Source organism: Oryctolagus cuniculus, chromosome 9, assembly GCF_051225735.1.
Source record: "Oryctolagus cuniculus isolate XC-2025 breed Fujian yellow rabbit chromosome 9, ASM5122573v1, whole genome shotgun sequence".
In the NCBI taxonomy this organism is placed as follows: domain Eukaryota; kingdom Metazoa; phylum Chordata; class Mammalia; order Lagomorpha; family Leporidae; genus Oryctolagus; species Oryctolagus cuniculus.
Genome location: NC_142875.1, coordinates 98,077,914 through 98,102,166, shown reverse-complemented (window position 1 = coordinate 98,102,166; position 24,253 = coordinate 98,077,914). Strand labels below are relative to the sequence as shown.

At 43.4% G+C, this 24,253-nt stretch overlaps 1 protein-coding gene across 1 annotated transcript in view; it reads left to right on the top strand.

Annotated features, from left to right (window-relative positions):
• The first annotated feature begins 474 nt into the window (after positions 1-474).
• The window catches only part of LOC103349015 (uncharacterized), a 28,745-nt gene continuing 4,966 nt past the window's right edge, over positions 475-24,253 (top strand). Inside the window, 6 exon segments of the mRNA XM_089303315.1 lie at positions 475-654; positions 10,108-10,327; positions 11,590-11,760; positions 13,105-15,494; positions 15,885-15,999; positions 16,219-16,501. Of these exon segments, the coding sequence (XP_089159441.1) occupies positions 475-654; positions 10,108-10,327; positions 11,590-11,760; positions 13,105-15,494; positions 15,885-15,999; positions 16,219-16,501 (3,359 nt within the window).

The window sequence follows — 24,253 nt, the reverse complement described above, 5'->3', positions numbered from 1 at the left end:
GGTTGGGAGAGATCTATCTGAGTTCTCCCCCCCACACCATGTAATTTTTCCTTTGGAATGAAATAAATCTTTAAAAAGATATTTAAGCAAAATCCCAGGAAAAGAAAACATAATTACATTTAATACACCCTATTCTGAACTCTAACCATGCATTTTAAGCTCATTTCTGCAGGGCTCATCTCCTACTTCTTTTTGTGTTCCTGTTGTTGATTCTTTGCTACCCTCACAGCATATACATATGGGAAGGCCCCTTTAGAGAATCTGTGAGTCAGTGGGGAATGTCACAGTGGGTCTCCTATGACATCACCAGGACTGGGAGGTGATGGTTAACAATCAGTTCCTAGAACGGTTAGCCACTGCCTGTGGGAGCAGGAAACCCATTTTCTTAGCTTCCTAGTGGATACCATTGATAGTACTTGCCTAGATTCTGTGAAAAAGAATAAAATCACTGAATTTCTCCACATTTTTATCAAAATGTCAAGTGAGAAAGATGGTGAATCTGAATTAGAAAAAAATGCCAAGCAATCCCCCACCACGAGAAGAAACCCCAGGAACGCTGAGGATGTTCCAGCGGTCTCAACACTTGAAATCCCAGCCTCCGTACAGGACATCCTCTCTCGGATTGAGCAAGCACAGGCTGTTCGAGCCAGAGAGGTAGGAATGAACCAGAAATATACAGACTGCATCGCTAAAAAAATTATTTCTATTTCAGAGACAGGGTGGGGGGAGAGAAAGAGATCAGTGGTTCATTCTTCAGGTTCCTGTAAGAGCTGGAACTTGGCCAGGCTGAAGCCAGGAGCCAGGAACCCAGTCCAAGTATTCCAGGTAGGTGACAGGTAGGTGAGCCATCCCTTGCTGCCTCCCAGGGTGCATTTGTGCAGGAAGCTGTAATGGGGAGTGGAACCAGGACTCAAACTCAGGCAATCCACAGGGTGCAGGCATCCCAACACCTGTCTTAAGTGCTTAGGCCAGATGCCCACCCTTGCACTTTTAAAAATCTTTCCAGGACCAGTAAGTTCTTTTTCTTTTTTTTTTTTTTTTAAATTTTTCACAGGCAGAGTGGACATTGAGAGAGAGAGACAGAGAGAAAGGTCTTCCTTTTGCCGTTGGTTCACCCTCCAATGGCTGCTGCGGCCGGCGTGCTGCGGCCGGCGCGCTGCAGCCGGCGCATCACGCTGATCCAAAGCCAGGAGCCAGGTGCTTCTCTTGGTCTCCCATGCGGGTGCAGGGCCTAAGCACTTGGGCCATCCTCCACTGCACGCCCGGGCCACAGCAGAGAGCTGGCCTGGAAGAGGGGCAACCGGGACAGAATCCAGCGCCCCGACCAGGACTAGAACCTGGTGTGCTGGCGCCGCAAGGCGGAGGATTAGCCTATTGAGCCATAAGTTCTTTTTAAAGCTCACTGATTTCACAATATTTGACTTTGCGGTAACAGACTTCAAATGATGTCACTTGACTCTGATTCTTTGATTAATAAAGCTCCAACCTGATATCAATCTCTTCTTGTCAGAATTAATCAAGAACTTAAGAAATACAGCACATGTGGTCGAGATAAGGCACAGAGGGTGAAGCTGCTCTTGGGAGGCCAGCATCTTATATGGTGGCTTCCCTTCTTCTGATCCAACTTCCTACTAATGTGCCTGGGAAAGCAACAGAGAATGGCCCAAGTGCTCGGGCCCTGCCACCCATGAAGGGAGCCAGCATGGAGTTCCTGGCTCCTAGCTTCAGCCTGTCCCAGACTTTAAAGAGTCAATCTCTCTCTCTCTCTCTCTCTTTCTCTCTCTCCCCTCAGTCTGAAATTCTGCCTTTCAAACAAATTGATGTCTTTAAAACACCCATCAAACTCTCTGAAATGTGGTCATCCTGCTATACATTCCCATGAGCAATATACAAGAGTTTCAGTTGCTCTACACCTTCATCAACACTTGCTGTGGTCAATCTTTTAACTATCAGCCACTCAAAAGTGACATAATTGTATCCATTTGCACTTTCATAGTAACAAATGGTGCTGAGACGCTTTCCTTGGGGTTATCTGCACTGGGTAAGTCTTTCTGGGTGGTTAAATATTTTGCCCACCTTATTTCAATTTTTTAAAGATTTATTTATTTGAAAGAGTTACAGAGAGAGAGAGAGAGAGAGAGAGAGAGTAGTTCACTCCCCATTTGGCCGCAACAGCTGGAGCTGTGTTGATCCGGAGCCAGGAGCCAGGAACTTCTTCCAGGTCTTCATGTGGGTGCCTGCGCCCAAGGACTTGGGCTATCTTCTATTACTTTCCCAGGCCATAGCAGAGAGCTTCTTTTGTATTGATGACTGTGTTTCTGTGTTTCTGAGTGTAACATATCTTTAAGCATCTTTTGCAGGCTGGACTAGTGGTGACAAATTCTTTCAATTTCTGTTTATTAAGAAAGGTCTTTATTTCACCTTCATTCACAAATGAGAGCTTTGCAGGATATAACATTGTTGGATGGCAGTGTTTTTTCCTCCTAGTACTTGAGCTGTATCACACCATTCTCTCGTAGCCTATAGGGTTTCTGATGAGATGTCTGCTGTGAGTCTAATTGGAGATCCTTTCAAAGTAATCTGGCATTTCTCTTTTGCACATTATAGAATCTTTTATGTTTCACTGTGGTGAGCTTGATTACAATGTGTCATGGTGAGGATCTTTTCTGGTCATGTCCATTGGGAGTTCTGTGGGCTTCCTATACTTGGATGTCTCTTTCAATCTCCAAACCCGGGAAGTTTTCTGCTAGTATCTCACTAAAAAAGGTCTTCCAATCCTTTCTCTCTCTCCATGCCTTCAGGAACTCCTAGAACCTGAATGTTTTTTTTTATTATTTCTTTTTCTTTTTTTTAACTTTTATTTAATAAATTTTGAAAGTACAACTTTTTGATTATAGCGGTTCCCCCCCCATAACAACCCTCCCACCTGCCAACCATCCCATCTCCAACTCTCTCTCCCATCCCACTCTTCATTAAAATTCATTTTCAATTATCTTTATATACAGAAGATCAACTTAGTATATACTACGTAAATATTTCAACAGTTTGCACCCACACAGACACACCAAGTATAAAGTATTGTGTTAAGACTAGTTTTACCATTAATTCACATAGTAGAACACATTAAGGAAAGAGATCCTACATGGGGAGTAAGTGCACAGTGACTCCTGTTGTTGATTTGGCAATTGACACTCTTATTTATGATGTCAGTAATCACCCAAGGCACTTGTCATGAGCTGCCAAGGGTATGGAAGCCTCTTGAGTTCACAAACTCTGACCTTATTTAGACAAGGCCATAATCAAAGTGGGAGTTCTCTCCTCCCTTCAGAGAAAGGTACCTCCTTCTTTGTTGCCCTGTTCTTTCCGCTGGGATCTCACTCACAGAGATCTTCCATTTAGGTCATTTTTTTCTTTTGCCACAGTATCTTGGCTTTCCATGCCTGAAATACTCTCATGGGCTTTTTAGCCAGATCCAAATGCCTTAAGGGCTGATTCTAAGGCCAGAGTGCTATTTAGGGCATCTGCCATTCTATGAGTCTGCTGTGTATCCCGCTTCCCATGTTGGATCGTTCTCTCCTTTTTAATTCTATCAGCTATTATTAGCAGACACTGGTCTTGTGTATGTGAACCCTTTGACACTTAATCCTATCTTTATGATCAATTATGAATGGAAACTGATCACTTTAACTAGTAAAATGGCATTGGTACATGCCAACTTAATGGGATTGAATTGGAATCCCATGGCATGTTTCTAGTTCTACCATTAGGGGTAAGTCCAACTGAGCATGTGCCAAACTGTACATCTCCTCCCTTTCTTATTCCCACTCTTATTTTTAACAGGGATCAATTTTCAGTTAAATTTAAACACCTAAGAATAATTGTGTATTAATTAAAGAGTTCAACCAATGGTATTAAGTAGAACAAAAAAATACTAAAAAGAATAAAGTATAAAGTTGTTCCTCAACAGTCAGGACAAGGGCTGAATAAGTCATTGTTTATCATAGTGTTCATTTCACTTCAACAGGTTTCCTTTTAGGTGCTCAGTTAGTTGTCACCAATCACAGAGAACATACATTTGTCCCTTTGGGACTGGCTTATTTCACTCAGCATGATGTTTTCCAGATTCCTCCATTTTGTTGCAAATGACCAGATTTCATTTTTTTTTTACTGCTGTAAAGTATTCTATAGAGTAGATATCCCATAATTTCTTTATCCAGTGTTCTGTTGATGGGCATTTAGTTTGATTCCATGTCTTAGCTATTGTGAATTGAGCTGCAATAAACATTGAGTTGCAGACAGCTCTGTTATTTACCAATTTAAATTCCTTTGGGTAAATTCCAAGAATTGGGATGGCTGGGTTGTATGGCAGGGTTATATTCAGGTTTCTGAGGAATCTTCAAACTGTCTTCCATTGTGGCTTTACCAGTTTGGATTCCCACCAACAGTGGGTGTCCCTTTTGCCCACATCTTCACCAGCATCTGTTGTTGGTAGATTTCTGTATGTAAGCCATTCTAACCAGGGTGAGGTGAAACCTCATTGTGGTTTTGATTTGCATTTCCCTGATGCCTAGTGATCCTGAACATTTTTTCATGTGCCTGTTGGCCATTTGGATTTCCTCTTTTGAAAAATGCCTATTGAGGTCCTTGGCCCATCTCTTAAGTGGATTTTTTGTTTTGTTGTTGTGGAGTTTCTTGATCTCTTTCTAGATTCTGGTTATTAATCCTTTATCGGTTGCATAGTTTGCAAATATTTTTTCCCATTCTGTTGGTTGCCTCTTCACTTTCCTGTTTCTTTTGCAGTACAGAAACTTCTCAATTTGATGCAATCTCATTTGTTAATTTTGGCTTTGACTGCCTGTGCTTCTGGGTCTTTTCCAAGAAGTCTTTGCCTGTGCCTGTATCTTGCAGGGTTTCTCCAATGTTCTCTAATAATTTGATGGTGTCAGGTCATAGATTTAGATCTTTAATCCATGTTGAGTGGATTTTTGTGTAAGGTGTAAGGTAGGGGTCTTGCTTCATGCTTCTGCATGTGGAAATCCAGTTTTCCCAGCACCATTTGTTGAACAGACTGTCCTTGCTCCAGGAATTGGTTTTAGATCCTTGATCAAATGTAAGTTGGCTATAGATGTTTGGATTGATTTCTGGTGTTTCTATTCTGTTCATTGGTCTATCCATCTGTTTTTGTACTGATACCTTGCTGTTTTGATTATAACTGCTACTTGGGCAAATTTAAACACCTTATCTACTATAGTTTTTGTATTGTGAGACTTACATAGAACACCTTATAGTAAAACTGGCTATACTAAGGTAATAACAACTGAACTTTAACCACATTAGAAAAAAAAAACTCTACATTTTTATTTTCACTTCTACATTGTTTTTGAGGTCAATTTACATCTTTGATATTGTATTTCCCTTAACAAATTGTCACAGACATTATTACTTTGAATAGCTTTACTTTTCATCATTAAAGACATAAATGATTTTCACTCCATCATTACACCATTAAACCATTCTGATCTTACTGTGTATGCAGTTTAATAAATGAGTTTTATACTTTCATGTTACTAATCAGTATCCTTTTCTCTCTGCTGAAGAACTACCTTTAGCATTTATTGTAAGGCAAGTCCATGCTGTAGCATGAACTAACTGCTAGGCTAAACCTGACACTGTGGATTTTTGACAATTTGTAAAGAAAGTGGTTGAGGTTAGGGGCTAAGGGTTATGGTTATGGTTCATGTCACAGCTTTTGTTTTCCTGGGAGAGGCTTTAATTTTTAAGGACAGCTTTGCAAGTAAATATTTTGTTGGCAGTGATTTTTCTTCAATAATTGGAACATATCATTCCATTGCACCTTAATCTGTATTATTTCTGTTGCGAAATCCACTGATAGTCTTATCAAATGTCCTTGCATGTTAGATGCTCCTTGTCATTTGCTGTTTTCTGAATTGTCTTTATCATCTTATTTTTCATATTCTTTTTAAAAAAGATTTATTTATTTATTTGAAAGATAGATTTATGGATAGAGAGAAGGGGGGAGGAAGGGAGGGAGGCAGGGAGGGAGGAAGGGAGGGAAAGAGAGATAGAGAGAGAGAGAGTTCTCCCATCTGCTGCTTCACTCTCCAAATGGCCACAAGGCCACAACAACCAGGGATGGGGCAGGCCAAGGGCCTGGAATTCCATCTGGATTGCCAACAGGGGTTGCAGGAGATCCTCCACTGCCTCCCCAGGCACATTAGGAGAAAACTGGATCAGAAGCAGACCAGCTGGGACTCAAACCAACCTGCCACCCCAATATGTGACGTCTGCACTTTAAGTAGTAGCTTAAGCTACTGTAGCATAATGCTAGGCCTTGGTTATGTTTCTGTAAAGCAATTATGTCTATACAATTGGTGGAGCAGTCACTTCTTTGAGACTTCATATCTGTTGTAATTCTGTTGGATACATATCTTCTATGGACAGAAGAGTAAAAGGACACTATCTGCATCGGTTACAGTGGTCTGGAGCCAGTGAGGGTGCAGATGTGTAGTCTCTGTGCATATTTGCTAAGAAGGTGTTAGAGATTTCAGGGACACTCAGCTCCAACATGGTGGATTTCCAGTCTAGGCAAGAGCTGTTGGAAGGCTACAGTTCTCCCAATGTCTTCTTCACCTACTGCACAGTCATGACTGAAAGAATCCTTCTTGGCATTGGCCTGGCTGTGGAATGACTTGTGTCAGTGCACTGGTGTTTGCTGTGTGGTACATGTGCACAGCTATGTAACAGAGGCCCGAAGCACATACACATGGGGAGGGACTATGGTTCTGGAGCCTGGGGTGATAATGGTACCAGATCCCAGGGTACAGGCACTTCCTCTGCAATGCTGGCAACTCTGTGGAAAGCACAGGTGCTTGTGAAGTAGTTCAGGAACCAGGGATGGGAGCATGGGCATGAACAGAGCCTCAGTGTCTCTGGGGGTCTGGGTGGGGCCTGGCTCTCGATGGTGGTTGTCCCTGTGAACAGAATGTGTGCTTGCACAGAGAGACCTTCCTTCTAGGACCTGGCTTGTGACCTAGCTCACTATGGTGATGGCTCCAGTGTCTGAAGTGCAAGCAAGTGCAGTGAAGCCACAGAGACACAAAGTGTGTAGGCACTCATGGAGCAGCCATGGCTCAGAGACAGGGCACCAGTGGGTTGGTGAGGGGTGATAACTCTGGTCCCAGAGCATCAAACAGACCTGTTTCTTGAGGAAGAGGCATGTCCTGCTCTCTGGTTCTCTAGTCAGAATGGTTATTGGTTACCTCAGTGCCCAAAGATGCCAGTGTTCCTTGTGGAGCAGGCCAGTGGGACATAAAGGTTCCTACAATGTGACAGTTATATCTACCTAGGGCTGGCACTGTGGCATAGTGGGTAAAGCCACCACTTGCAGTGCCAGCGTCCCATATGGGTGCCAGTTTGAGTACCAGCTGCTCCACTTCCAATCCAGCTCTCTGCTATGGCCTGGGAAAGCAGAAGAAGAAGGCCCAAGTGTTTGGGCCCCTGCACCTGTGTGGGAGACCAGGATGAAGCTCCTGGCCCCTGGCTTTGGATTAGTGCAGCTCTGGCTGTTGCGGTCAATTGGGGAGTGAACAAGAGGATGGAAGACCTCTCTCTCTCTCTCTCTCTCTCTCTCTCTCTCTCGGGGTGTGTCTGTGTGTGTGTGTGTCTGTGTGCACATAACTCTGACAATCAAATAAATAATTAAGTCTTAAAAAATAGTAAAATCTACCTTTACTTTTTCTAGCTGACTCCTTCCAATATTTACAAAGAGAGAGACAGACACTATCTTCCATCTGCGATTCATTCCTGAAGTGGCTCCAATGGCCAGACTGGGCTGGTCTGAAGCCAGGAGCCAGGAGCTTCTACTAGGTCTCCCATGGGGGGTCAGGGCCCCAAGAACTTGGGCCATTTCCCAGGCACACTAGCAGGGCGCTAGATTGGAAGTGGAGCAACTGGAACTCAAACTGTTGCCCATTAGGGCTGCTGGCCTTGCAGGTGGCTGTTTTACCTGCTACACCACAATGCCAGCCCCTGCTACAGATTTTTAAATGGACCTCTGATACGTCCTTGCCCATTCTGGTATGTACATAGTTGTCTATAGTTGTTTTTTGTAGAGGATCAAGGCTGGTTATATTCTACTTCATCATCTTGATGACATCACTGTCAGTGCCTTAAGTTTCATTACTATCATTCCATTTTATAATTTCATCCACTCTGCTATTTGTGGTCGCTATAAATATTATTGCTACAAATGTTTTGTTCATATCTTTTGATGCATGTGTGCATGAACTTTATGACTGGAATCACTGCATCATTATAACTGCCTCCCCACTTGCCTTGTCCAGTTTCAAACTCCATGGTTTTTGGTTACTCATGGCCAATGGCAGTCTGAAAATATTAAACAGAAAACTTCAGAAGTAAGTAGCTGCATGTTTTAAATCGCATGCTGTTCTGGTTAAGTGTGATGAAATCTCATATACTACTGTTACATCTCTCCCAGATGTGAATCATCCATTTATCCAGTGTATTCATGCTGGATATGCTACCTACCTATTAGTCACTTAGCAGTAACCTTGGTTACCAGCTAAGCATAGAATTAGGTAGAGCCACCATTTTAGGCATCCACTGGGGGTCTTGGCATGTATCGCCCATGAATAAGGGCAGATTTCTAAGGGTATCAGGTATCATTTGAACTGAATTTTACCAGTTTCCTTACTGTTTAAAAAAGATTTATTTGAAAGGTAGGGTGTCTCATCTATAAATAAATGGTGCTGGAAAAACTGATATAGCTATATATTTATAGATATAGAGATAGAGATGAATGAAATTAGATCCCTACCTCTCATCAAATATCAAAAAACCCCAAACAACTCATGATAGTTCAAAGACCTAAATTGAAGGCCTGAGACTTGGAAGAAAACATAGGGAAAACACTTCAAGACACTGGTGTAGGTGATGACTTCCTGGGTAAGACTTTACCCAAAGCACAGGCAACAAAAGCAAATCTAGACAAAGAGGATCCTATCAAACTCAGGAGATGTTTCCCAGCAAAGGAATCAAACATCAGAGTGAAGAGACAGCCAACAGAGTGGGAAAAATATTTATAAGCTACTTATCTGAAAAAGGATTAGAATCCAGAATACATCAGCAATTCAAAAATACAACAACAAAAAACCAACAGGTCCAGTTACAAAATAGGCAAAGGAGCTCAATAGACAGTACTCAGGCATAATGAATCATATCTTCTTTGTTCATACATGAAGGATATGGTCTTCTGCATTTACTTTTTTTAGACTTAACTTTATGGCTTGGCACTCACTTTATATCACATTAAACCATTTATTTTCATCTTTTTTAAGAGCTAGATACAAGTTGGCTGTGGGGCGATCATTTCCTACCTAAACTAGTAGTGAACACATTTTTTGGAATCTTATAAAAATTTTATAATTTTCATTCCCACATTTGTCTTTAGGCTACCCTAAACTGCTTTTTGTGAAAGTATGGGGCAGAAGTTCAATTTACTATGCTTTTTCTGGATGGATAAGTGCTTGTGTCAACACCACTTGGAGATAAGTTCATTCTTTCCCCACTGATGTGTAAAACTGGTTCTTTCATAAAGCGGCTTTCTGTGTATGTGTGTGGGCCTGTTGGTGGTCTCCATTCTGACTCACTGGTCGATTTGCAGTACTACACAGCCCGATTACCACAAGTGTAGAAAAGGGCCTAATAAAACTCTGATGCCCTCATAGTATCAGAATGGTGACCAATCAAATCTTACAACATCACTATCAAATGTTTTTACCTGGGAAAGTCTTGGAAATTTTTAGCCATTTACTCTTCTATCTGTACAATTTCTGGAACTGGACTGAGAAGTTTAAAATCCATTGTGAAACACATGTTTGAATTTTGCCTGGATCTCTACTGAGCATCTTGATTAATCTGGGGAGCCATGAGATCTCTACAATGCTGTCTTTCAATCTGTGAGATGGTGCAGCTCTCCATTTCTGAGACTTAAATTTCCTTCAATGCAGTTCTACAAGCCCCTCCTTCAAAGCTTTTGTTTACATATTATCTCTTTGTTTTCTTCAGAACATTAAAACACAGATGACTGAAATAATGAGCAACGTGCACCGAATAATGGCTCGCTACAGTCTTGACTTTGACTTGTCCTCTGGACACCGCATCTCTCTTACAGAACACATGAGGAAACAGAGATCCCTGTTTCTGGAGAGAATGGGTACTTACTCTAAGAACGCTGAAAACAGAGAGAAGATACTTGCCTACATTCTGGCCTGGTTAGAGGAATGGAGTAAGTGTCTAGAAGTGTTTCAGAGAAAAATCACAAAGTCAACAACTCTACTGTGGAGCATTAGTCAGATTAAAGAAGAAAACACTAAGGAGGTTTTTCAGAAAATGTCTGTCTCATTTCCCAGTAAGAAGGAAATATAGATTTGCTCACTTAGTGAACATGCTGACTTCCTTGTTTTTCTTCAAGCATGCCAGTAATGCCCCAGCCCAATGTCTTTATGCTTCCTGTTTGCTTGCCTGGAACATTTGTCACTCATTCCTTGCCTAAATTTCACTTTAAAAACAATGTGTTTTCTGACATCCCCATTCCCTGTTACCTCACACTCTGCATTACCAAGCATCTTTACCTTTGTCTACACACATTCGTATCTGCCATACCACACAATTTAATTTTTATTTCCTGTCTGTCTCCTTTCACTAGAATGTAAGCAGTAGGAAGTTAGGGAACTTGTTGTATTTAAGGCTGTATCAGCAAGATTCGCAACAGTACACATCTGAATAGACACTGGTTGAATTAAAGAATGAACAAGCATACAATAATAAGCACAGCATCAGAGAAAGAAGGAGAGAGATAAACAGGGATAGACAGATAGATAGATAGATGGATAGACAGACAGACGTTTCATTCGCTGATTCATTCTCCAAATGGCCACAATGGCCCAGGATGTTCCAGGCCATAGCTAAGAGCCTGGAACCCCATCCTGTCTCACATACTGGTGGCATGGGCCCAAGAACTTTGTCCATATTCTGCTGCATTTTGAGGCACATTCACAAAAAGAGAGATTGGAAGCAGATCAGCTGAGGCCCAAACCGGCACTCTGATATGTAGAATAAGGAGAATCCTGCAATCCACGCCACAATGCTGGGCCCTTCACCATTTGTTTAAAATATTTCATCTCCTTACAAGAAATTCCATGTAATGGGGGTTAGGAAACACTAGAAAACTGCCCAAACAGGTCGATTTACATTTAGACACCCAATATGAAAGCATCTATTCCTATTTTAGACACTGATTTCCTTGGAGATAAAGAACAAAACCAAACAGATACCTTTCAAAAACTTGATTCATAAACTTACTACTCAGCTTCTTCCTCCAAGTCTTTACCTGTTTCATTGAGAAAAGCCTCAGAATAGCACTAAATGCATGATAACCATGACTGTACTCCTGAATACAATTTATTTCATAGTTACCTGATGTTATAAAGCTATATGGTTATGCTTATCTCTTTGTATGCACAAAATAATGCTTTTCTTCTCTCCAAGATGTTATTTTGTCTGAAATAACTGCATTTGATGTTGAGGAACACTACCATTGGATAGTACAAATGGAGATGTTTCCAGAAACACTGAGAGCCATTGAGAACAATGTCAATATACTATGTAGCATCAGCACCACTTTCCTTAACGATAAGAAGACACAGAAGAAAAAAACAGGTAATTGTGTTTTGTGACTTTGCAAATGGAGTTTTCTTTTTTTCTCAAAATGCAGGTTGGTGGAAGTATCATTTATAGACCATAAAACTCAACATGTTAAATGATTCTCAGTACCTTTCAAGACCTCTGAAATCCAATCAGAGGGCCCCAACACAGGCCCATGTTCCACCCACTATTGACAGTGAGAAATTGTATTCCCCCACACTATGACGTTATCTACTTCTCCCTTTAATTCCGTCAGTCTCTGTGTGTTTGGGGGCTTGGCTGTGTGCTGTATGTTTATAATCATTACAGCTTGCTGATATATTGACCCTCACTGTCTCTAGAACCATTGTTGTTGTGCTGATACCTGTTTTGTCAGATAGTATATAATCTTCAGCTCCCACATATTCACAGTGTATCTTTTTTCTATCACTTTACTTCTGCTCTCTGTGTCTTTGAATCCAAGGCGTGTCACCTGTAGTTGGATCTTGTGGGACTTTTTCTTTTCATACATGTCTGACAATCCAGGTGTTCCACATGGGCAGTTGGGACCCAGACACTTCAGTCATTGGTTGTGCAGGGAAAGTTGCTGAGTTTCTCCTTCAGCCATTCAGTATATCTTTTGTCTGTTGATTAATGGCCCTTTTGAAAGAATCAAAGTTTCTCACAGTAAGAAAAGGTAGAAAAGGGGTCAGGAACCCAAAAGAGAAAACTGAACACATCAAGCAGCCAAACTCAGGGGAAAGTTGGATTTGTATTCTATCGAAACCCAAAGTTCAAGTAACAGTGAGTTAATGATGTCACAACTGAGTTCATCTCCTTGCCTCTGGAAGCAACTCTGGGTGATTGCAAGAAAACATGATTCTAAAACCAAAACTTTTAGAGCTACAGTTTTCTCTCTGTTTTTCTTTTTTCAAAGATTTACTCATTTGAAAGGTAGAGTGACAGACAGAAGGAGACACAGAGAGAACGAGATCGTCCATCTACTGGTTCACTTCCCAGTTGGCTGGGCCAGGGTGAAGTCAGAAGCTTGGAACTCCATCTAGTTTATCCCCATGTGGGTGACAGAGGCTGGGAACTCAGGCCATCCCCCACCATCCTCCTAGGCACATTAGCAGGGAGATGGATCAGAAGCAGGGCATCTGGGACTCCAGTGAGTGCTCCAACATGGGATGACAGGGTCATAAGTTGTGGATTAATCTGGTGTGGCACAAGGCCAGGGTCATAGCTAAAGTTTTCTGACTAATCTTCAACATACAGTTACCTGTCCATTTGGGCTAAATTCATTAGGCTTAAACATAGAGCACAGCACAAAAGAAGCAATACGATCTCATTGTTTTGTTTTACTTTTTTTGCTTCCAGTATCTAGAGGTGCTCTATGGAAAACATGGAAAGACAGATTTATAAAGCGACCTGCAACAGCCCTTGCACTAAGACCAGATCAAATGATCTCTGATCAATTTACAACCAACACCAAGGTTTTGGAAATTCAACGTATGTTACAAGAACTCATAGGTTCTTCAATGTTCAACAAAATGGAAAACACTGCAATCAAATATATCTCAGCAACTATATTAAATCTTTACAAAGCCTTGAGTGCCATGTGTGAACAAGTCAATGTTTCTAACATTGTAAGTGACAGCATGTTTTTCGAAAAGTACGAAACAGAAAAAGAACTCTCCAGAAGGATGATCTGTGACCTTAGCGAGCAAAACGAGCTGCTGCAATGAAAACTGCAAGAGAGAGAAGAAACCTATGAACAGCTAATTCAATCCACAGTTCGTGCAGGCCAGCAAGAATATACATCAGTGCCCACATCCAGGACCCATATCAAGGCTGGGGACATAGCAGACAGTATGGACAATATTTTAGCCAAGGAACTGGAAAATACGTTATATAAATCTCCAACAAAAAATATCAAATCCTCCGAGATAAAGTGGGGCTCTTCACTTAAAGCCCCAGCTGTACTGACCCCAGACTTGCCGGGACAACAATACCATCCACCTGAAGACCATCAGCAAATGGGTCCTGGGCCTTTGAAGGGTACTGCTGACTTGAAAACACTGGAGCCAACAAAACAGCAAAAGGTGGTCTCAGAGGAAAATGAGGCGAAGCTGAGCCAGGGCCTGAAGAGAGAGAGACAGCTGGAGCTGAACACAAACGCCGCTCCCCCCTTCACCGAGTCCTCACAACCTGGAGCCCCTCCTGTTTACCCACAGCCCCACCCAAAATACAAACCCCTCACTCCTCTGAAAACCCAGGCCCTGATGACCACTCTGACACCCCAGCAGGCAGAGGCCCTGGGGACCACTCTGACATCCCAGCAGGCCCAGGCCCTAATGACCACTCTGACCACCCAGCAGGCCCAGGCCCTGGGTACCACTCTGACCACCCAGCAGGCAGAGGCCCTGAGGACCACTCTTACCCCTCAGCAGGCCCAGACTCTGGGGACCACTCTGATCCCCCCAAAAGCCAAGGCTATCAGGCCTCTAACCCCTCAGTTGGCCCAAGATGTGGAGACTATGACTCCTCAGCTGGCCCAGGCCCTGGGGAAAACACTAATCCCTCAGCAGGCCCAGGCCCTGGGGACCACTGTTACCCATCAGAAAGCCCAGGCCCTGGGGACCTCTCTTACTAATCAGCAGGGCATGGGCATGGGGACCACTCTTACCCATCAGCAGGCCCAGGCCGTGGGGACCACTCTGACCCTGCAGCAGGATGAGGGCATGGGGACCACTCTCACCCCCCAGCAGGCACAGGCGGTGGGGACCACTCTCACCCCCCAGCAGGCACAGGTGGTGGGGACCACTCTTACTAATCAGCAGGCCCAGGCTGTGGGGACCACTCTAACCCATCAGCAGGACCAGGGCATGGGGACCACTCTCACCACCCAGCAGGCACAAGCAGGGGGGACCACTCTTACCCATCAGCAGGCCCAGGCTGTGGGGACCACTCTTACTAATCAGCAGGCCCAGGCCCTGGGGACCACTCTGACCCTACAGCAGGCCCAGGCCCGGGGGACCACTCTAACCAATCAGCAGGCCCAGGCCCTGGGGACCTCTCCTACTAATCAGCAGGGCCAGGGCATGGGGACCACTCTCACCCATCTGCAGGCCCAGGCTGTGGGGACCACTCTTACTAATCAGCAGGCCCAGGCCGTGGGGACCACTCTGACCCTGCAGCAGGCCCAGGCCCGGGGGACCACTCTTACTAATCAGCAGGGCATGGGCATGGGGACCACTCTTACCCATCTGCAGGCCCAGGCTGTGGGGACCACTCTGACCCTGCAGCAGGCCCAGGTGCGGGGGACCACTCTGACCCTACAGCAGGCCCAGGTCCTGGGGACCTCTCTTACTAATCAGCAGGGCCAGGGCATGGGGACCACTCTTACTAATCAGCAGAGCCAGGGCATGGGGACTACTCTTACCCATCAGCAGGCCCAGGCCTTGGGGACCACTCTGAGCCCCCAGCAGGCCCACGCCCTGGGGACCACTCTCACCCCACAGCAGGCACAGGCAGTGGGGACCTCTCTGACCCTGCAGCAGGCCCAGGCCATGGGAACCACTCTTACCGATCAGCAGGCCCAGGCCCTGGGGACCTCTCTGACCACCCTGCAAGCCCAGGACCTAGGGATCACTCAGGCCCTGGCCCTGAGGACCACTCTGGCCCCTCACCACACTCAGACTCAGGGGGCCCACCTTACCCCTGACACGGCCCCTCCTACTCCAGGGCAGCCCCTTGAGCTGGAGGCAGTGAGGCCAAAGCAGGACTTTCCTCAAACTGCCTGGCCACCTCCAGCAATGAAGGCCCCACTCACTCCCAGGTGGCCTATTAGATCTGGAACAACATCCACCTCTACAAAGAGCCCAGTTCTCCATGGTCCTCTCTCTCCTGGCCAGTCCTTGGCTCCTGGGCCGCCTTCCTTCCCTGGAGCGCTCTTGGAGTCTGGACCCTCCTCTGCACAGCCTCCGGCACACCAGCCTCCTGTCTCCACTGGGCAGCCCCCCTCTCTCCAGGCCCCTTCTGCCCTTGCACAACATGTGGCACCATCAACCCTTCCTGGAGAAACTTTACCATGGATCGCTCCCGGCTCTGCGCATCCCTCCACATCATGGACCCCCTCAGCTGCTGGAATGCCCCAGAAAGGTGTGGCCTCTTCTGGGAGGAAGAAAGGACTGGTAAGGATTGCTTCACCCATGGAGCCTCAGTCCCATCTCTCCAGCGACAGCACACCAACATCATGCATCACTTACACCGGTGAGGGGACCCTGCACTCTCTGCAGAAGCCTAAAACATCACTGCCTTCTCTCGCTCCTCAACTAACACCAGCATCACAGGTCCCTTTCACTAATGAGGAAATCCTGCACACTCGACAGAGGTCGAGAATGGCCCTGCCTTCTGCCACTCCTCAGATATCCAGGACATCACAGAAACCTCTTTCTCAGTGGGCCTCGAAATCCCAACACCCCTCTCTAGATACACCACGGTTCATGAAGCCAGCTTCAGACATCAACAAAGACAAAATGATGGTGCCCCCTTCCTCTCCCAAAGAGCTTGAAGGGAGGATGTATTTTGTTGACGTGAAGGCTCAGAGGAAGAACCTGATGCTATTGAATCAGGCCTTAACAACTAATGGACTCCCTTCCCCGCTCCACACAACAGCTAGGAATCTCATCATCGAGACCCTTCACACAGACCAGGTTCGGCTAGGATACCTGTTCCACAAGTACACTGCCCACAGGCTGATCCAGCGCTTCAGGTAGACAATTCTCCAATGATCTAGCTGATCTATGCCCAGCTTTTTCCTGAACAGTCTGATATCAAATATCCTCCCTCCTTGCCCTAGAAGTATAGTCATGTTTGTCAGATTGTATATTGTGAGAGAACCTTTCATTGAAGATATGTAGGATGGAAGCCTGTTTAAGACAGCAAAAGGAGACATTTTTAAGTGAATAAGAAATGGGGAATAACAAGATCCATTTCATTCTTTCATATCTCAAGCAGAGATGCTAAGGCATGTTTTGTGAATCATGGTTGATCTCCAAAAGATCAACTTCTAAAGGTCAGAGATGCCGGCTGGTCACTCTGAGTTTCTTTCATCTTCAGTTCACCAGAAGATGTAGGATTTTTATTTCTTTTTTTAAAAATAATGTTTAATTACATTCATTTTTAAAATTCACTTGTGAGACAGAGAGACAGAGAGAATACTTCCAACTCCTGGTTCACTCCCCAAATGCCCACGTGGGGCAGAAGTGGATCAGGACTAAAGCTCAGAGCTAAGAATAAAATCCTAGTCTCCTCAAATTGGCAGAGACCCAACTTGCATCATCACTGCTGCCTCCCAGGGTCTGCAGTAACAGGAACCTGAAATCAGGAAGCAGAGTAGGTATCAAATCCTGACACTTTGATATGGAAATGGGCATCTTAGCCACTAGCTTAATGGGTGACTTACCGGCTAGACCAAATCAACTACCCCAGTTGATGTATGATCTTTAAAAATGGAGATGGACACTGATGGATGGCCTATCAGCTAAGACAACCTGTTAGCATCCTTATGTCCTATATCAGAGTAACTGTGTTGAATCCCTGGATCCGGCTCCCGATCCTGATTCCAGATTCCTACTAATGCAGATCCTGGGAGACAGAGGTGATGGCCAAGTGACTGGGTTCCTGTCAACCACATGGGAGCCCTGGTTGAGTTCCCGGCTCACAGTTTAGCACACCGACCACCGCCTCGGTGTGGCAGGTATTTGAGGGAGTAACCAGCAAATGGGAGTTCCTGCTCTGTCTCCCTTTTTCTGCTTTGAAATAAGCATTTTTAAAAAGAGAAGTTAATTTTTTAACAAGTTGTTCATTTTACCTACTTGAAAGGCAGAGAGACTGAGAGAGAGAATCTCCCACCCACCCAGTGATTTACTCCCCCAAATACCTTCAACAGTTGGGCTGGGCCAAGCTGCAGCCAGGAGCCAGGAACTCAATGCACATTTCCCATGTGGCTGGTAGGAACCCAACTCCTTGAGCCATCACCTCTGCCTCCTAGGGTGTGCATCAGCAGGAAGCTGCACTGGGAGCAGGAAGCAGGTATGGAACCCAAGAACTCCAATTCATGATGGTGAGCTTCCCAAGTGTCACCCAAACCACTGTGTCGAATGTCCACCTCAATGAACAGATGTTTAAAAAGACTAGCATGGGGTATTACACTTTGTGTTCATTGCCAATACAACAGATCAAATGTGGAATCTCATTGTTTTAGTTTGCATTGCTTTGTTGTGGGTGAGGCTAAGTATCTTTCATAGACATCAGATCCATCTGCATTTCATTTCCTGTGAAGATCCTATTCAAATACTTTGCCCATTTTTCAATAGTTACCAAGTTTTCATGAAATGGATTCATGTGTCCTATTCAAATATTTGGAAAAGTAGCCCCTAGCCAGTTTCACCCATTTGTGTTTTTACTCCACTCTTGGTAATTTTGGGTTTGTAGAAAATTCTTATTTTTATTTGCTGGTTTGATTTATTAAGATAGGCCTTCTGCATTCTGAGATTACTAAATGTTTTCCTGGATTTCTTTGGGTGTCTTTAAGGTTGGTTATTAGCTTCATTGCTTGTCTTACAGTTAAGTCAGATCCTTAATTTTCTACAGTAGTAGATGGACTTTGCTGGGGTGTTTTTCACATGGCTACTCAGTTGCCGCCTAGCGTTTTTAAATTATTTATTCATTTGAATGCCACAGCGATGGAGAAAGAGATCTTCCTTCTGATGATTCACTTACCATATGGCCATATCTGACAGGTCTGGGCCAGGCTCTAGCCAGGAGCCAGGACTTTCACTTTCAGGTCTCTCACAGGGTGATAAAGGGCCAAAGTACTCGAGTCATTTTCTACTGCTATACCTGGTTTATTAGCAGGGACCTGAGTCAGAAGGCCAGTAGCTGAAACTCAAACCTGCACTCTGATATGGGACGTGAGCATCACGCGGTCCCTCAACCCACTCTGCCACAAAACTTGCTCCCCATGTTTTTTTTCTAGGAAAATTCCACATTCAACGGGTTTAAAAATACCATTTACCTTTACATTCTCCTTTTTGAGAAGTTGTGAAGTACTTTTTGTTTTCTTAAGTAGCACAGATGTATAACTGAACCAACCAGTAACACAGGACTTGGGGAAAAAGAGAAAGTCAACCCCTAAGCATGTCCTGCTTTCCAGACAACGGTGACCTCTTCAGCTTGATAGGATTAAGATGGCAGTGCCCCTGATGCAGGATCAGTAGGTGCGCCTTTCCTGTTGCAGCTCCTTATAGCTGCAGCCTGATTCTTTTCCATTGTCTCCTCTGGGAGTGCCACCTGATTTCATTACTAGTTTTCAACTGAATCCACTGAAGAATGGGGTGAATTTTTGCCTTTTGCCCAGGAATCTCTTTCTGTGAAAGTCTTATGAGAAGACTTGGCAAGGCAGAGTCAGGCACACTCACAACAATGGCAGAGAAAATACAAAACATCCTTAAACTTGGTCAGTTTCACTCCCAGTATAAACTTCCTGGAATGTGTTGTGAAATCTGTAATATTTTATTAGGGGCTTTTTAACTGGTATTCATGAGTAAGTTTGGCAGATGGTTTACTTCTATGGTTTATCTTTATCAAATTTTGTTATGATTCTAATTTTGTACCATTAAAAGAAGTATGGATGTTCATCTTTTTATACTCTGAAAAAGTTTAATAGGAAAGTTAGCTGATCTTTGAATATTTGGTGGATTTCACCTATGATATTATAGGGACTTGGCACTCTTTTGGAGTTCTTTGACAGCTTTCCAGTGTTTACATAACAGCTTATTTGAAAGATTTATTGATGATGTTGAATACCTCAGCAACAGGAACACTTACTTCAGTAAAATAATTTAAAAATTGAAATATATAAATCAACATTCCAGAATATTTAACTTCATATAACTTTAATCCCATCCAGATAAATTTATCTTATTAGAAATTTATTTAATATTTAATATTTTTAAACAGGAAGTGTTTTTTAAATGTGCTGATGTTCCTTATTTGAACAACAGAATGAAAGGGAGAGACACAGAGAGAGAGAGAGAGAGAAATACCCATCCAATGATTAACTCCCTAATTGTCCCAGATGCCCACAACTGGGCCAGGCTGAACTTGGAAGTCTGGAACTCCAGGTCTCCCATGGGCATGGCAGAGACCCAAGTCCTTGAGCCATTAACTGCTGCCTCTTGGGATGTGCATTATCAGGAAGCTAAATTAGAAGCGGAGGAGCCAGTACTTGAACCAGGCACTCTGCTATGGGACACAAGAACCCCAAGGGATGGCCAGCTAACAGAGAATCTTAAATAGTACACTAAAGATCTTGTAACTCAGTCTGCACAAGACAGAGGGTAACTGAAGAACCTTTCTAGGGCAGTGAAAGCCATTCATGTGGAGGATGGATCTAAGGGGGAGTAAAGCTTCATGCACAGCCATAAGCTAGGAACAGAGGGCATCCACCTAACTCCTGAAGGAATATAAAGGTGGCAGTGAAATTACTACTGCAGGGTTTCCTGTTGTCCTAAAGGACACTCTGCCTTGGTGGAATTTCCACACTGTAACTCCAGTTAACTGTAACTCCAGTTAACTGAGGGAAAGCTGTGGGGTTTGTAATTGAAAGTGGATTCACTGACCTTTTGAAACAGTAAAAATCGATAGGCCAAAGGAAATATGAATTTTGTAGGGGGTGGGTGGGCATTCAGCCTAGCAGTTAAATGTTCACATCCCACCCCACTGTGTCCCTGGGTTCAACAGCTGACTCTGAGTCTGGATCTTGACTCCAACTCCCTGCTAATGTGAACCCTGGGAGGCCCTGGTGATGGCTCAAGTAATTTGGTTCCTGCTCCCCATGTGGGAGACCTGGTTTGACTTCTTGGCTCCCAGCTTTGGCCTGGCCCAGTCCCAGCTATAGAAGGGAGCTCTCTCTGCCTATCTCTGTCTCTCAAATAAGTAAAATTACAAAAAGAAACTTTTGTGGGAGACTCAAACTTGTCTAATCTAGAATTGTTTGAAGAAACATCACATGAACAAGGTTAAACCCCATGAAAATATACTACTCAAATTTGGTTATGGAAATCAGGCAGACTTGGGTTTAAATGTCTAATTTTGAACCTCTCTGAGATGCAAATGTGATGTTTATACTGTGAATGCAATGATATTTGCTTCAACGAATAGTTGAGAGGATTGATGTATAATTTCTAGTACTTGACCTGACTCTAAGTAGATATTCCGTAAACGCAAACCATGGTAAACGTAAAGCAGATAAAAACCATTCCTTACAATGGGGGCAATATGTTATCAATACAAATGGCACTGGCTAAGAGAGTGGAAGCAAAAGGTTACGAGGATGAATAGTCTTGCTTCTGTGCAGGGACTTTTAAATGAGCAGATAATTCCCATGGTTCTCCCTAGGCTGAGTATGAGTAGTTCAGAATGAATTATCTCTAAAGATACATGAAACATAATATACCTAAAATGAAAAGGAACAAAATGTTACCAAGTAGTGAAATACCAAAAGGGAAAAATTATGGGGGGAGAGATCTCAAAAGACCACATTTAGTAAATAGAAAATGATAGAAAACATGTGTTGTGAAAAAAAGGCTTATGGGAAAAAATAAAAGTTAATACACATTAGTATTAAAACATCAATATATACGGCAGGTTTCAAATTATTAATTATATCCACTTAAAAAGAGACCTATAAGCAAAGTTATTATCTCTAGAAAGAAAAGGAAGAAAGAAAGGAAGTGAGGGAGGAAGAAAGAAGAAAAAAAATATTTTTAATTAAAAAATTTGCTTTTAAAATCTTTTTAAAAATATTTCACATACACAGATTTTGGAGCATAGTAATACTTCCCACTCTACCCAGCCTCCTCCTTTCTGTATCATTCCTTCCTTTAATTTTCATAATGATCTACTCTCACTCTACTTCATACTCATAAGATTAGCCCTACACTAAGTAAAACACTCAACAAACAGAAGAAACAAACACTGTACCTCAACAGTAGAGACAAGGGCCATAAATAATCACTTAATCTCAAAATGTCAATTTCACTCATATACATTATAATTTTGGTACTCTAGTAGGTACCACAGTTCAGGGAAAACATATGGTATTTGTCCTTTTAGGACTGGCTTATTTTACTAAGTATAATGGTTTCCAGTTGCACCCATTTTGTTGTTGCAAAACAATGGCTGAGTAGCATTCCATAGAAAGGCGATTTTTCAAACAGAATTTCAGGTAAATTGTATGGATTCACCTGAGTGAATATATCAACACACACACACACACACACACACACACAGAGGTAGGTACTTCATTAAATTCATGGGAAATAGTTATAACATTATTCTGGCACCAAAAATTTTTTGAAGCTCACGCATATGACTCCTAAAAAGTTCATGGAAAACAATGCATATTATGAAAAAAGTAATCATGGATTTCTAAATTTATATATACTGAGGAAAATATTTGAAGGGTCTCTATTACCCACAAAAACATTCCAAACTCTTTAAAATACCTATGAAGATCCTCCTTTACCCAGCCATCCTTGTCTCATTCTCTCACTACATCTTGACACATCTTCTCATACTTCTGTATTCTCCCAGACTACTCACCACCCTCAATGTAACTGTCATTTTCTGCTTGTTGGTAGTATTCTTTTTTTTTTTTTTTTTTTTTTTGACAGGCAGAGTGGACAGTGAGAGAGAGAGACAGAGAGAAAGGTCTTCCTTTGCCGTTGGTTCACCCTCCAATGGCCGCCGCGGCCGGCGCGCTGCGGCCGGCGCACTGTGCTGATCCGATGACAGGAGCCAGGAGCCAGGTGCTTTTCCTGGTCTCCCATGGGGTGCAGGGCCCAAGCACCTGGGCCATCCTCCACTGCACGCCCGGGCCACAGCAGAGAGCTGGCCTGGAAGAGGGGCAACCGGGACAGAATCCGGCGCCCCAACCGGGACTAGAACCTGGTGTGCCGGCGCCGCTAGGCAGAGGATTAGCCTAGTGAGCCGCGGCGCCGGCCCGTAGTATTCTTTTTTTAAAAAAATATTTTATTTATTTGAGAGGTAGAGTTACAGATAGTGAGAGGAAAAGATGAGAGAAAGGTCTTCCTTCCATTGGTTCACTCCCCAAATGGCCCCAAAGCTGCCCTGATCTGAAGCCAGGAGCCACGTGCTTCTTCCTGGTCTCCCATGCAGGTACAGGGGCCCAAGCACTTGGGCCATCTTCTACTGCTTGCCCAGGCAACCTGAAACTCTTCATCCTCTTCTTCCCATGCTGGTGGTTAGCATAATGGTTTTCAAATTCTAGTAAAAGAAAATTTACCTAAGGTTTTGTTGAAACTGCAGATTCCAAAAGACTATCAGCAAGATAGTGACTCAAAATGTCTGAGGAAGCACCCTGGAATCTGCACTTCCAACAAGCGCCCTCAATGATGAAGTCCAGGTGCTCAGGGACCACACTTTGGGAAATACCCATTCTACCTCCTGTAGAAATGAGAATGGCAAAACTTGGGAGAGGGTGGTGTATGCCATTTCTTCAAGATTTACTTGGTACATTCCTAAAAATCTTCATCACATGAGCATTTGGCACACTGGTTAAGATGCTCATGTGCTTGGATCCATTCTACACACATAGGAGTCCTAGTTTGAGTTCCTGACAATGGTTTTTGGCATGCCACAGCTCTGGTTGCTACTGGCATTTGAGGAGTCAACCAGTGGATGGAAGTGCTTTCTGCCTTTCAATTAAAATGAAATTTAAAAGATTTTAAAGCTTTTTTATTACTCTTCTATTAATTATGCTTTCTTTTTGCTCACAGAGCATTGTTTTCATTTTGTTTAGCATTTATTCATTGTATCTTTTACACAGCTACTTTGTCAATCCCTATCTCATTTATAAGTGTGTTGGCACTCTGGCCTCAGAATCAGCCCTTAAGGCATTCAGATATGACTAAAAAGCCCATCAGAGTATCTCAGCCATGGAAAGCCAAGACACTGTAGTGAAAAATGAACTAAATGAAAGATCTCTGTGAGTGAGATCCCCGTGGAATGAAGGGGCCATCAAAGAAGGGGGTACCTTTCCCTGAAGGGAGGAGTGAACTCCCACTTTGATTATGGCCTTGTCTAAATAAGGTCAGAGTTTGTGAATTCAAGAGGTTTCCATAGCCTTGGCAGCTCATGACAAAGAGCCTTGAGTGATTACTGATGTCATAAATAAGGGTGTCAATTGTTAAATCAACAAGAGTCACTGTGCACTTGCTCCCCATGTAGAACCCCTGTCCTTAATGTGTTGTACTATGAGAATTAAGGGTAAAACTAGTCTTCACACAGTACTTTATACTTTGTGTGTCTGTGCAGATGCAAACTGCTGCAATCTTTATTTAGTATATATTAAGTTGATATTCTCTATATAAAGATTATTAAAAATGAATCTTGGTGAAGAATGGGATGGGATAGGGAGTAGCAGATGGAATGGTTT